The 15,758-nt window shown below is 38.3% G+C and overlaps 1 protein-coding gene across 2 annotated transcripts in view; it reads left to right on the top strand.

Moving 5' to 3' along the window:
• Nucleotides 1–8,622, top strand: part of LOC115764952 (potassium voltage-gated channel subfamily H member 8) — a 34,248-nt gene extending 25,626 nt beyond the window's left edge. For both annotated transcript variants that reach the window (XM_030708277.1, XM_030708284.1), the window contains exons 12-16: nt 1,095–1,190; nt 3,317–3,470; nt 3,816–3,940; nt 6,513–8,230; nt 8,300–8,622. In XM_030708277.1, coding sequence (XP_030564137.1) covers nt 1,095–1,190; nt 3,317–3,470; nt 3,816–3,940; nt 6,513–8,230; nt 8,300–8,456 — 2,250 coding nt within the window. In that variant the 3' untranslated portion in view covers nt 8,457–8,622. The remainder of the gene's footprint in view (nt 1–1,094; nt 1,191–3,316; nt 3,471–3,815; nt 3,941–6,512; nt 8,231–8,299) is intronic.
• The last annotated feature ends 7,136 nt before the right edge of the window (nt 8,623–15,758 follow it).

The following is a 15,758-nucleotide window of genomic DNA, read 5'->3' as shown; positions in this document are numbered from 1 at the left end:
GCTTCCAGTCAATATTTGTGTCTTATATACATCAATGTTTTACAGATTATTTTTTTTATTAACAATTTAATTAATTTTTGGACTATTTAAAATTTTAAAAGCTTTTTGCATGAAGAAGTTAAAAGAGTGGGAACCCCTGTCACGTTGCAGGCATAAGCCTGTTTTACAAATATTTATTTCTTTATTAATTTAAAATGCACGCCTTTTAAATACTTTACTGCAACTTAAGCGTGTTTTTTAAGCCCTTTTTTTTTACAAATGTTGGTATATTTTCCTATATTTGTTTGAAATTAATTCGTTAATTTGTGAAAAGGAATAATTTTGAAATCTAGACATTGCTTTTTTGTTTTAACCAGCTGCCGGAAAAGGTTAGAAAAGCATTTACTGGCAGAGGTCTTAACTTTCCTGCTAACCTTCCTGTTTGTTTGCTTGTGAAGTCAAGTGCGCCGCATGCCATACACCACTGCACAATATTTGCTCACGCATTTTGTTTACGTCTTGTTGTCAAACAAATTACATGGAAGATACGCAAGCGTACAAATTTTGAGTAATATTCATTCATAAATTCAACAGATAGCCACATATTCAAGGCATATATGTGTGTTTGTTTGTGTGTACTGCAAGCCTCTGGAGGTTATATACTTATGTATCTGAAGCAAAGAATCGAGGGCAACCACCAAACAAAAATGTAAACAAACAAAATGCAAAAGCTTTTCAATTTTCCTATTAATCCTCTCAACAATTTTATCCAATACACTTGCCCGCACCTTTGGGACTGAGACATAAACAAAATGATAAAAAAAAAGCAAAATTCGCAGGAGACAGAGATATTTATTTTACATGTTACGTATGAAAAGTATGGCAGAAAATGACGGAAAAAACTGCAAGGAGCAAAAGAAAAATAAAGTCCAATGCTTACAATTTCGTTCAATTCAATTTGCAACTATGTAGGTGTGTGTGTGTGTGTGTGTGTGCTTTAAAGGATATGTAAGTTTTGGGATCCGGCACTTGACACTCGTGTTTACCATAACCTCCTTTCATTCACTCTTACTTATTCTGCTTTTCTCTCTCTTTCTCTTTTCTCTTTTCAACAGACGCTGCGCGAATTTCCGGAGGAGCTGCGTGGCGATGTCTCCATGCATCTACATCGTGAAATATTACAGCTGCCGATATTCGAGGCTGCCTCACAGGTGAGTCGTATCTATAGCTATGTGTGTGTGTGTGTGTGGGTGTGTGCGTGTGTGTTTGTTTCCCTGGTGCCTTTCATGTTATTGCTGGGGTCGACGCCGCTTTAAAAGCCATACAAGCTCTCAAACAAATGGTCTTATGATGCTGATGCTGATGGCAATGCCAAAATAATCGGCAGCTAACTTGGCCAGGGCAGTCAAAAGTCAACAGACGCACACACAAATACACACACCCAGATCCACACTCAAACACACACACACGCCCAAACAATTGCACAGGTAAAAGTTTCGGTTATTCATTGAATGATTTGCGCGTGTGTGCCTTTTGGCCAACAGCTCGACACGGGCAACGACTGAAGCATGAAAAAGGTTTTAGGCAAAACGTTTGGCCACAAATAAATAGAGACTGAGAAAGAGAAAGTGTGAGGAAGCTACAGAGAGAGAGAGAGAACGAGAGAGAGAGAGAGAGAGAGGGCTAGTCGCAGTAAAAGCGAATGCAACGGTGCGAGTTGTGATGTTTATCGTAGACGACAATGTCAATACCCTTGTCATTTGCCACACTAAGCTGTGGCACACACACACACACACACACAGACACTTACAAACTTACATTTGTGCGTGGTAAATGGTGCCAAAATCTGAAGCGTGCTTCGTGTGCGTCTAGAGTAATTGATTTTCCAATTAAGCTTCACTTGCATTATCGCCACAGGGTCGAGTCATTGCTTTACTAATAAACCCGGAAAGTTTTCCGTACTGTCGACTCCCGATTTTCTTGCCAAGTTTGTTGCGCAAGAAAAGGATAAACAAAAGTTTACAGTTGCTCTCTGAGTTGAACTTTCAACTTGAGTACAGCATTCATCCAATTGTAGCGAAGGACTCAACTTTGGCTGCATAAACGATTTTTGGAAAAAAAAATAGTCGTTTAAAATTGCAACATGAAATTACTCATTCTGAATAAGTAGCACTTGGGACTTTATGGGTACCTGGATAGGGACAAAACATGAATGAGAATTCCGTAAAAGAAAAGTCAAGGATTTTTGTTTGTATTCCAGAATTTATTATCTATAGCGGGGTACAATTTGTTAAACTTGCAATAATATTGCAAATGCTCGAATAAAAGTAGGAAATGAATAATTTTTGTAAATTTACATTTTAAATAGATATCTTTAGTTTGTTACAAATTGGCCATAGAATTCATTTTATTTATTTGCATATGTATACTTATTTTATATTTACAAAAATATTAAAATATTTTTTAAACAAATTTATGCTTTAAATTAAGCGGTTTTGCTCAAGTGTTCTGATTATTTGGTAAAGTCTGTTGCACAAAAATAAATCTTGAGTAACTATGATTGAATTTATGCTGCAATATATTAGAAGAGATAAATATTTGACCAACTTCGTCTTCTTTAGCAATTCGACCAATTAAATTCCTTTCCTTAAAATATTTAGAAATATTTTAAATATTCAAATATTATTAACACTTTCACTTTGGCCTTACTTGAGTCTATTTAGTAAAGTCTATTTATTGCAAACAAATCTTTGACTTAGCATGTTTGAATTTATGTTTGCAATCTGTGCGAATCGATAAAGATTGCCTCCAGCTTAATATAGATGAAAAGAAAAAGCCAGCTTAGCTTATTAAGATTTTGTAAAATAAATGTTGTTGTTTGTTCAGCAAAGTGCTAAGTACGGACATCTTTATCAACTGGAAGCAGACTATTGCATGACCCTGACATTTTCTTAGCCGATTAAATTTTCAACTTTCTCGCACAGCGAATCAACAAAACACGCCAAATGCAAGTTGACCATAAAATAGTAAACTGAACGAGTGTACGACAATACGAAGTGCAAACATTAATAAAGCTTATGCAGAGATGGCAAACAGAAAACACTCAACGACAATAAGCGCGCTTTAAGCCACTTTTCGTGGCAGCCACTGAACCACGCGGCAATATGCAGCTTGTCACACAGAAAGTTCACGATATTTCTATATACTGAAGCTCGCCTGTTGCTCCTTGACCCACTCAACTCAAAGGTGCCAGAGGAATAAACTTGCATCAAATCTTATTTACGTCCATTTCTTACTTCAGTATTTCATGTTCTTGTTTTTGTGGTTGTTTTTGCAGGGCTGCCTGAAATTGTTGTCACTGCACATAAAGACGAACTTTTGTGCACCCGGCGAATATCTGATACACAAAGGCGATGCACTTAACTATATATATTATCTGTGCAATGGATCCATGGAAGTGATCAAGGACGACATGGTTGTTGCCATTTTGGGTAAGTCTTGAGTGCATTCATTTAACTGTTCGATTTGCTGTTGGTTTGAGCGTGTTTGAAGTACTTTGGGTTTTCAAGTCGCGTTCGCTTAAATGGCCATGTTTCCATTTTGTTTATCTTTATTGAAGGCGTTTATTGAACTCGAAAGTTCGTTCGCTTCTCAATGTTTGGCTTTACCATTTGGCCCAGGCAGCCAGCTGCTTGTTTATGCATTCACGACGTTGCCTAGACAAATGGTTGCTATTTTTATGCTTATTGATTCTTACTTAGCGACTGACCTTTTGTTTTTTCTCTGTTTTAAACACACACAAACATTCACAAACACACACACATAAATACACATAGGCAAGGGCGATCTCGTGGGCTCGGACATAAATGTGCATCTGGTTGCCACCAGCAACGGACAAATGACCGCTACCACAAACAGCGCTGGCCAGGATGTTGTCGTACGCAGCAGCAGCGACATAAAGGTAAGCCCAAATGACAACAGCTAAAAGTGGGCAGTACAAAATTAATTACAACTTGTCTAGAAATAGTCGCAGCTATGAGAGTAATCATATGATTTAGGCAGTTATTCAGCTGGGCTTCAAGTCAAATTGGCAATTGGAATCATTTTTGCTGAAGCTTTAATGTGCTTTTAAGCTCTTATAGTTACATAGTAAACTTAGTATTAAATTAAGTGCCTTTAAAACTAAGGCAATGCTTTATATTAATCTTCCTATTTGCCTAAATACCCCTAAGGCTAAAGCAAAGCCTTCTAATTGCACACGCAAAATAATTTATTTACTCATTTTTGATAAGCTTATGTCAAAGCTTTCTAAGTATGTTCTACACTATATTTGTTGCTTACTTTAAAGCTTCCATTTTAATACAAAGCTTCGAAATACTTTCCAAATTGTTCAAAGCTATCTCTCAGTACATGGGTATTGCATGCCAGGGCATTTTCTGAAATGTAATTTATTTAAAGTTTTTTAAATTTAGTAATTTTACTTTTTGAAGAGCTTATATTTGGTGTTAAATGGCTTATACTTATTATGTGTCGCATTTTGCACTCTTTTAAGCCCAAGGCTCAATCCACAGTTTTAGCCAGTGTCATTTAGCTTAAAATATATTTCGCTTTGTATTCAAATGCTGACAAAACTTTATGTGAATGCTCCCCGGGTATTTGAATGTGTTGTGCTTTCTAGTTGAGTTGCGTGGGCTTTTAATTAAATAGATTTTATGTTTATTCGAATTTTGTTAGTTATTTTATTTTTTTCTTCCTTTTATATGTGTGTTAATTATGTTTTTATCGAGGCTGCCATTTAAGGGCGAAGCTTAAAGTTCAAGCATTGTTTGTGCTCTTTTTGCTTATTTGCTTATTTTTGTTATCTCTTGTTGTTTGTTTGCTTCTCGTAAATTTTATCACGTTAAGCGCAGACAAACGACGCGCCGTTCGAGCATTTAGGCATCTGTAGACGACTTTCCACTTGACTGCAACGTGGCATATAGTATATTCAATATTTTCTCTGCGTTTTTTTTCCAAATTTAAAGTGGCTGTAAGCTGGCCGCAAAAGCCGCAGCAGCCGCAGGCGAATTATGTGTGGCTTGCATAAATGTCAGTCAATGAATGCAATAATGTGTCGGGGCGAATTCGCCTGAAAAACGTGGGCGCATGATTTAAATTTAAATTAAGAGATCATCGCTTAATTAGTGGAAAGCATGGCAATTAATTCATAGTTGTGGGCGTGCGGAAAATGCTTTTGTGGTTCTGTTTATCCATTTTCCCAGTCATTTATTTTGCACGCTTTTCTTTAGCATTTACTTTCTCTTTCGTTATTGTTGTTGTTGCTTTTGCCTTTGTGGACAGTTTATTTGCATGTCTGCCTCCACGTCAAAATAAAGCGCAGACATTTGCTTTGTGCTGCACGCAGCGGGCGCTCTCTGAGGCGCCACTCCAGGTACGGCCCGAAGTGGCAGTCGGCCAACAAGAGCAACAACGGGGCGTATGGGTGATACTTAAGCGTAATGTGTGTGTACGCGTGCTCGTCCGTGTGTGTGTTGTGTGTGCGCCAAGATGGTGCACTTGAGCATGTAAAGAAGACGCCAAGGCGCCAACATTATTGAGTGGAAAAAGTTGAAGACAAGCCGACTAAGTGTTGCCCTATAAAAGAGAATGTAAAGTGCGTGACTCACTGAATATATCTAAGGCAAACTGTATTATTTTTATTAACATTATTAATTATTTCATTTTATTTTATTATTTGCTTTAACAAATTGTAATACTTGAATTTATCATTACGCTAATTATTTTGTATAATTTTTTTTTTTATAAAATTAATGAAGTAAATGTGAAAGTTTTACATTATATTATGCGAGAATGTTTTGCTTAAAATGTATTTTTAAGCTGTTATAATTAAGAACTCAAGGAGGAGTGAAAATGGAATTATATGCTCCACACATTACTTTATTTTGCATGAAGTCAAAATTGTAGACAAATACATTGACAGAAGAATTTATAATTGTAAAAAGCCAAAATCTAGCTACAACCGGAGTACATTAGTTTGATGAAATGATATGCATGAGAATGGTAGAGTTTCAGAATGTGTTTTCAAATAATGTATGGGTTATAAATTTAAAATTGGACCTAAAAATTTAAAAATAGTGAAAAACATATAAAAGTAAGTGTAGCTTGAAAAGTATTTGTGAATGGAGAAGTTATTTAAAATTAATTAAAAATAAAATTAAAATTAAAATAATTATAATAATAGTTATATCCAAAACTGTGCGAGCTAAGCAGTCTAAATTAGGCGCTTACTTATGAAGTTATAAAACTGAAATTTGTTACTCATTCCTAAGCTATTTAAAGCTATATTTAAGAGGAAATTTTAGTTGTAGTCAATGTTCCCCATGGACCCTGGCCTTGTTGACTAAAAATACGGTCTCCTGCTGTTGGGAACTCATTGAGAGACCCCTGCAGGCAGGCAGGAAAGGCAGGCAACAGACTTGAGAGTAGTGCATAATCATTTAACATAAAACGTTTTCGTGTTTTCGTTTTTGTAGGCGCTCACCTACTGCGATCTGAAGTGCATACACATGGGCGGTCTGGTGGAGGTGCTCCGACTATATCCAGAGTATCAGCAGCAGTTTGCGAATGACATACAGCATGATCTGACATTCAATTTGCGTGAGGGCTACGAAAATCAAGAATCGGACATTGGACCCACATTTCCGTTGCCCAGCATCAGTGAGGATGATGAGAATCGTGAGGAGGCCGATTGCAATGGCGAACAGGATAAGGAGACTCCAGCTGCTGTTGGCGGCATTGCAGGCGGTCCTCTAGCAACATCAGCATCGCCTTCGCCGCATCACAGCATCACACGGTCGCCGCTGCTGGGCATGAATAGTCCGCGTCATCAACGATTGCATCAGCGTGGACGCTCCTTGATAACCCTGCGGGACACAAACAAACGACAACGTCCACTGAACATGGCTAGCAGCTTGGATCGCAACTCCTTTGAGGAGGTGGAGCCCCCAATTGAGGAGGAGTCAGGCAAACGTCCCTCGCTGGAGCGTCTCGACTCACAGGTGTCCACACTGCATCAGGATGTCGCCCAGCTAAGCGCTGAGGTGCGCAATGCAATTAGCGCGCTGCAGGAAATGACTTATTCATCCGCTGCCATGAGTTCGCATGGTTCGCTCAAATTTCCACCGGCGCGTTCCATTCCCAACATCAGTGGGGTTGCGGCCGCACGGGCTGGCCTGGGTTTGGCTGGCGGCGATGTGCCGCTAATGGGCGGCACTTTGGCCATGGGCATGGTTAACGAGGCGGCGGCCTTGCAGCGCAGCTCCTCGCATCCGCCCGAGGTGTGGGGACGTGAAATGCAGCTGCCGCCCATGGCCACAGCGACCAGCTCAAAGGCCGCCTCGCCGGCCAGCGTGGAGCCAGCCACACCGAAGACGAGTCGCAGCTGTCAAACGGATTTCTATCGCATCGATTTTCCCACCTTTGAGCGCTTTGTGCTGGCCAATCCGCGCCTGGTGCTGGGCCTGCTGGGCATTGAGCCGGCCATTAAGAATGAAATTGAGCTCTTGCAGCAGAAGCAAGTGCTGCAAATCTCGCCACTTAATACCATCGATGAGTGCGTCTCGCCGCTGGCAACGGAGCCCAGCTTGAGCAGCTCCAAGGAACGTTTGCCGCCGCCGCCGGCAACTGGACGCATCTATCCGCCGCTGGATGATGAGAACTCCAATGATTTTCGCTGGACCATGAAGCATTCCGCCAGTCATCAAAGCTGTTGCAAGAGCACCGATGCATTGCTAACGCCTGAGGAGCCGCCCGCAGGCCAGGAGCTGCTCCAGGAGCAGCAACAGCTGCAACCACAGCAACAACAACAACAGCCGCAGCAGCAGCAGCAGCTGCACCGCAGCAAACGCGGCATGCGTCGCAGCGGCAGCGGTGGCAGCAACTCTAGCCTTTCCAGCAGCAGCTCCGGCTCCAACTGTCTCGTGTCGCAGAGCACCGGCAATCTGACCACCACCAACGCCTCGGTGCACTGCAGCAACAGCAGTCACAGTGTGGCAAATACGCGACGCGCTTCCTGGAAGCTGCAGAATTCGCGTAGCGGCGAGTATCGACGCCTGTCTGAGGCAAATGCCGAGTACTCGCCGCCGGCAAAGATACCTGTGCCCGTGCCAGCTGCCAGCGTGGCCAGCTATGGCCTGGACGAAGAGGAGAGCATTGAGCTCCTTGGGCCCAGGCGTGGCTCGCGCAGTGCCATGTTGGATGTGGGCAGCGGCAGCGGTAGCGGCGAAGCAGCCAACGGCATTGTCGCCGGCAAGCAGCGCAGTCGGTTTTTGTTAGGCGTCAACCAGAGCCAGGCACAGGGCCAAAGCCTGGGACACACCATGAATTTTCGCTTTTCCGCCGGCGATGCGGATAAATTGGAGAAGGGCTTGCGTGGTTTGCCATCCACACGTTCATTGCGCGATCCCAACGCAAAGTAAGCGAGAAGTGGGGGCTGCGGGGCTGCATTGTTTATGCTGGGCGTTTTGTTTTGGCAGCTGGCAATTGGGCTGAAAGTTGGGAAGGTGAGGGTGGCTTTTGGTTTCCATGAGGGTGGGCTGTGGCTTCAAGGTTGCCAAACGTGGGCAGACGTGTGTGGATTCATTTACATGCATGCCGACGTGCGTGATTTATTTGCTAATTAATACTGAAATACGAAGACGCTTGTACTTTTAATATCTATAAGATATCAACAAATACAGTTACAATTATACACAACACGCCCACACACACACGCAAACACACCAACACACACATTGATTATCAATTTATTGCCCTTCAGTTTTGCCTAATTGGTTTTATTTGTGTGTTGAGCGCCATATCAAGTTTCAGTCAAAAAAAGCCAAAAAATAAAAAGATGATTGTGTCGATTAAGTTCGTTTTCAGAGAGCTTTCATGAGCTTGTGTGTGGTTTTCATAGCAGTGATTGATTGCAATACATATCCGAAAGCACATTAAAGCTTCCGCGTGCATTCTTAGTTTCATGCACAGATTAAATATATTACAGACAGTCGAGCTACGCTCTCATAAGAGTTTGGTTTTAAAAGAACATTTAAGCACATTCCAGTTTATATGTGCTTTTAAATTGTTGTTTATGAAGCTTACATATTGGCACCATCAATATGTAATGCAGCAAGTCGAGTTTTACTCAATCTCGTTAACATATAAATCAAAAACTCGATATATATTTCAAGAGCTTTCGTTTGAGTTACATATGAATAAATGCAAGCTAGAGCTTTGGTCAATACAATAAAAGCTCGTTAAATTGTTCGTTTTGCTTTTGTTTTTTGAAGATTAATTGGTTTTATATTTTAAGTTTATGAATACATTAAGTCAAGGATAATTATAATGTAAGCAAAGCATATTTATTCCTAGCATATCAGATCTATAGCCACTACGAAAACTCTATTTTTTTAAGACTTAAGCAAAACAATTAATTCAAAACTGTGCAAATACTGCGCTCTTATCATGTGAATGTGAGGCTGTCAATGGGAAGTGCAAAAAAATTGAAACAAAGCTAAAATAATAATATTCTACTAAAAGTGCGGTATATTAAAATATGGAGCAGGCAAGGATTTAGGTAATGCATTTATGCAACAGACTCACACACACACACATACATTTAGATAAAGAAGAAATACCTATATACATGTTAAAATATTTACTATTCATTGCAAATCAAATATTATATATATCTGAATGTTAAATGTCAACTACAGGAACTTGATGTATCTTTGTGTATGATAATATAGATTTATTGTACAATATGCAAATATCCCAGAAATTTGTCAGGTTATGCAACTGTGAGGTCTGTAGTACAAATTTCAAAGAACATATATCAGAGACAGCAAAGGAGAGAAACTTACGCTCAATAAAAGATATAAAAAAAAATAATATTTGATCAATTGTGAAGTGTTTAATGCTCAATAACAAATAAAAGAATATGTTTGAATATGTGTATTCAAAAATTTTAAAATTAAATAAACTATGTAAAGATGTACAGCAAGCAGGAGAGTATAATAGTTAGGCAACGTTTAAGAGACAAATTTATAGAATGTGGGGTATGAATAAATATTTATGGCAGAAATGAAAAAAATGAAAAGTAGAACTCGTTTACAAAAAATAATTTACATCAATAAATCAAAAAGAAAGAGCATTAAAATATGTGTAAAAAAATTAAAATTAAATTTAAATATTTGACAATCGTTTGCGCAAAGAAAAAATATAAGAAAAACATGAAAAATTACAATTTTTACTTATAAAGTGAAAATGATTAGAATTTGTGATTTCATGTAGTTGTCGGGCATGTGAGTTGGAATGCAGGACATCTTATATCAGAATAATACAGCTATTTTTATAGAGTGGGCAATGCAAAGGATCCACCTAAGCATAGAACGTGAGTTACTAAGGACTAGGACATATATAAGATAAATTATTTGTAGTCTTAAGTATTAGATGGTATCTGTTGAAAGCTGGTATAAATACCAATAAAATATAGCTCTGTATATTTCTAACTATCTGGTAGTTGCAAAAGCTAGTGTATATATGTATTTATATGTAAATGTTCCCAACAACTATAAAGACTTGTGCTTCATTCTATTTTCGATGTAAGCATTCTACGATAATACTTAACTGTGTAAGTTTGTGCATATGACTTTTATATGTATATGGTATTCGTATATTTTAACCGGGCAGAGTTCATGTGTTTTATATATATTTAAGCAGAATTTATTGTATTGTATGTACCGTAGAGATTATATTATATGTATATTTACTAAATATGGCAACAAATTTTGGTCGATAGGTTCAAGCGGAATTCTTAAACGTTTTTAAATGTTTTAATTCATGTTATTAAAGAAAATCCAGAAAGAAATATTCAATATTTAAAAGAAATACACAATAAACTTGATGTCAAATTCAGCAAAACCGAAATTTCCTAAATTGCGTTCCGGGCTTGAGTTTTTTTAATTCTTTAATTATTAGCAGCTTTTTCTCAGATTCCATTCGTTAATCCAAGATAGGGTTCGTTTTCGTCCTTTTAGCCCCGTTTTTCATGTGAATACCTTATGCATGTGAGCTTTTGCTTTAATGCGATTATCTCAATTGCGCTCAACTGTGACTGAGCGGCCCTTGGTAGTGTCTTTCGACCATAATCCGATAAACTTTTTGCCAAGTTTATTTGTTGTCGTTGTCAAGTCCATATGTCAATCAAGGTATTAAGGTCACAGGAAATTCCCCGAAGTCTGTCGTCGATTGGGCTTTAAGTATAATCTTATTATTAGAATAAATATGTTTTTATATGCCTTTCTAAGCATAATTTAAGGATTGTTCCTTTAGGCCTTCATATATCTACAATGTTTAACGGTTTACATGGGATTCTAAGTTTTAGATCAGATTGCATGCATTCAAATTGCAAATCCTTTTGCAGTATAAAAGCTGTTTTCTTAAAAGCGTAGTTTAGCTTAGGTGCAAACCAAGGCTGGAAGTCCTTTAAAAGCTTGAAAGCTGTTCTCTTCAGTCAACAGCTTAAATTGGAAACTGGAAATAATTGGTTTATGTCATTAAATCTTTGTTTCAAGCTTAAACCAAAGGTCAAAGTCAAATGAGAAAGCTTTAAAATGTATAAGAGCTTTAAGCGCTGTTAAGCTTATCAGATGATTTTCTAAGGTTCACAACCCTTGTTGCTGTGCTTTAGAAACTAAGCTAAAAAGTACCGAAACGGGAAAATTTATAAAGCTCTGCTAAGGGCGTTTATTTTCTATTCAAGCTTTTAAGTTGTCGAGTTTATTTTTTCGAACTTTGTGGAAATGTAACAGCTCAATATTTAAATAGTTATTAATTTAAAAGTGTGAGCGTAGTTGTCTAATCTAATACGAAGTTTTTCTTCCACAAAAATTATCTGGTAATTAGCTCAAAGTCGTTAGCGAGTGCTCGCCGGCAGCTGAAACTCGAACTTGATAAGCAAAAAATGGGGAAAAAAAAACTTTTAACTGATGCAGTTTGCAGCGAAATCACCTTGCCCCATGAGAGAATGTACGGCAAGAAAAAATAATTATGTTAATAACTAGCAACTATTCTGAAACTTATTGCATTGTTTTAATGGCAATAGTTGAAGTTAATTTTTTGTTTTTGCAGTGTATCAGAGGAAAGAGAAAGCATGTTGCAATTCTGTTTAAAAATGTTCTGTCTTATACACTTTTCCCACTTGAAAATTATAGAATTAAGTTTACTGAAGAGTCTGGAAAGAGGAGGAGTCAGAGAAAAAGGTGGAGAAAAGAACTCACTCGCTCATGCCCTCACGTTTTAAGTGGTCTTTAGCCAGGCGGGTTGAAACATTTTTAAAGACTGCCGATTGAATAGTTTTAATTAGATGGCTTGGCACAGCTGGACTCCTAGCCAGACCGTTGGCAATTAGAGTAAGGCAATGAAATGCGGCTTTGCTCTTAATTACGCCAAGCACACAAATTGGTATATGGCATGCACTCTGATTTTGTATTCGCAATTTGAGCTGGCCATCTAGACGGAGAGATAGAGCCTTTGCCAATGCCACAAGGCAGACATTCATGATGCCGCCGTTGCCACAACCATAACAATCGGTATTGATTACATGCACCAACCAAAATGTGACTCGCACTTAGAGGCAATGATACAGGCAGACGATCATATATGCCTGGGAAGTACCCTGTATTTAATGAGATGAGAGTATCAGAGATGAGCGTATAGAATGGAATACGTATATTATTATTCTTATTGTTATAATATAATATAATATTTATCATTATATTTCTTATTATTATTAATTCATTTATGAAACGTCGACAAAATGAACGTCAACCTAATAGATAAAAATATAAAACTTAAAGGCTAAGAGTCTAATTAGAACAAAAATATTTCTAATAGCATCACCGACATTATTATATCTAATATCTATTATTATTATTATCTAATATTTGTTATTCTAATATTATTATTGTTTCTTTTATTAGTCCTTTTGTTATTATAAAAATAATAATAATAATAATTATTGTTATTATTAATATTATAATTACTAATTACTATTATTATTATTATTATTATTATTATTATTATTATTATTATTATTATTATTATTATTATTATTATTATTATTATTATTATTATTATTATTATAATTATTATTATTATTATTATTAATATTATTATTATTATTATTATTATTATTATCGCATTAATCTACTACAATACTAAGCACACACTTGATTCCTAACTTCCATAGAAGAGCAATTCCTTTGAATTGAATTCAAAGCAGTATTCACCATATCAACATAAACAAGATTGACCTACATTCTTATTTTTTTTAAATAGCTCCTATAATTTTGGTGATTTTACCATTAATAAATTTTAAGATTTTTCTTCTTATATTATAAGGAACTAAATGGGCTTTAAAAATATATATATTTTGTTTGATTGATTTAGCAGCGTGTGGTTGTCGTATGACAATATACTGCTCATAAAAACTGTATTTATAGGGTATTAAAAATGGCTGCAATAGCCGTAGTCAGACGAGCAGCCGTGCTTTGGTCGAAGTCATAAGCGTAATTTCTGCTCTAATTCTGTTGCAGTTTCCATTACACAGCCAACACGCTGATAATATGCGTGTCCTGCGTGGCGAGTGTGGGTGTGTGTGCGGTTGTGTGCTTATGTGTATGTGGGTGCGTTTAATTGTGCCTCATTTCACATTATAAGGCGCGCCTGCAGCTCAGCTTTCAGTTGTCTCAGCCGCTGGAGGCAGTTGCTATTGTTGTTGTTGTTGTTCTTGTTGTTCTGGTTGTTGTTGTTCTTGTTAATGGCCATCGGCTTTCAATTGAATTGAAGTTGTGGATGTACTTTAACTTTTATTTGATGCCTGTTCCCATTTGTGTTTATTACACAATTTTGCTGCCACTTGAAATCAATTGGCCGGCCGCTGGCTGGCTGTGGCCAAAGGGGCGAGAAGCCAACCCCGAAAAACTGCTGATGCTCCAATAATTTCTAATTTATATTTCTGGTGAAAAGCCAAAGCCAAAGCAAATGCACATAAACCAAATTACCAGCCCACTAATCGATGAAGGCGTACAAGTGGGCGTGAACAGGACTTGTCGAGCCGCAAAAAACGTTTCAGCTCCACAATAAAAGCAAGAAGAATGCTAGGCAGCTGGAGGGAGGGAGGGCACGGTTTCGTTGGGCAACTGCAAAAACTTTTACACTGAAATTCAATTGAACTGCAACCAGGCAGGGAGTCAGTCGGTCAGTCAGTCAGTCAGTCAGTGGGTCAGTCAGCCAGTGGAGCTGGCAACACTCTGTGTGGAATCATTGAATGAGAGGAGACCCGTTTGCAGCACATCGTAATTTCTGGTGCGCGTTAAATGCGTTTGAGCAAGAAATGCCAATAAGTCAGCGTCCTGGTAGCATATCCTGGCCAGCCTGAAATGCTGTCGCCTGCACTAATGTGCGGTTCATTAGACAAAGTTGACCACACACACACACACACACACACACACACACACACACACACACACACACACACACACACACACACACACACACATACACACATGGCCAGAACCCTCGTCCGCCTGCCTGTCTGTCTATGGGTCAGCTGCTCAATCGAATCGCGTAATCGTATTAAAAGGATTCAAGGGACTAATTAGCAAAGCGCCGATGCATTGGCTCGCTCATGCGTTCATCTCCAGCCCAAGTGACCGGTTGCCAGTTACCAGTTGCCACTCGGCTGTCGCCTGATGCCAGTTGCAGCCTCAGCTCCATCATTTGATTAGCGTAATGCAGTTCTGCTCTAATTGCTAGCCATCAGACACCACGCCCACGCGCCAACCGCCCATGCCTAGCCGCAAAAAACTTAACTCATATGAAGGGGCAAAATGAAAAAAAAAAACTCGTAAAAACTGTCTCAATTGCCTGATGCGGCAAGCAGGTAACAAAGAGACTGCACTTTTTGTAACTTTTGGCGGCAGCTCTTGCAACTTTGCCGTTTGTGGGAACTTTCAGTCAAGCAGCTCTTACTTTTCGATACCATGTAAGCATAGAAAAGCTTAAAAAAATGGGGTATAAAAAGCAACTGTGTAGCTATCTCAGTCGAAATAGATGAGAGGGCACTTAATAGTTTTGTTAAATGATCAAAATAAAAATTGAGCTAATTCATATGATATAAATTAAAATAAAATTATATTTTTAATTTATTTTACTATAAGCTCTCTACCAAGTCTCACATGGTCATGATTTTTGTGCATTTATCTGAATACCCTCTCAATTTAGAAATACCCTCTCAATAGAAAATTCATATTAATTCAAAACTTTATTCTAAATACAAACACAATTATTATTGAAGAACACAGGGAATTGTGCTTAATTGCAGGGTATATCCCATTCGATCACGTTTGTTTCTTATGTATGCTTCATACATTTTTTTTGTTTCCTGTGACTGAGCAATTTTTATAAAAGCTGGAAAAGTTACGATTTACAAAGGGGTATGAGTTTTGCCCGCGGCACCTACCCCTCACCACAACCACCCAACCACACAACCCCCCCCCTGCGCTTTACCATTCTCTTAGCCAACTCTTGAGCCACTTTGCGCTCAAAGTCTGCTGCGTGGAGTCTGCGAAGCGTATGGCATTCACAAAGCATTCAGTTAATACGTACTTAATAGTCAAGTCATAAATTTTAAATACTGCTAAATGGCTGCCTCAAGATATGTTCGAGTGTGCTTA

Source organism: Drosophila novamexicana, unplaced genomic scaffold (genome assembly GCF_003285875.2).
Source record: "Drosophila novamexicana strain 15010-1031.04,08,12 unplaced genomic scaffold, DnovRS2.1 tig00000008-arrow-pilon, whole genome shotgun sequence".
In the NCBI taxonomy this organism is placed as follows: Eukaryota; Metazoa; Arthropoda; class Insecta; order Diptera; family Drosophilidae; genus Drosophila; species Drosophila novamexicana.
The sequence above is the reverse complement of the archived record's forward strand: the minus strand, read 5'-3'. Positions and strand labels throughout refer to the sequence as shown.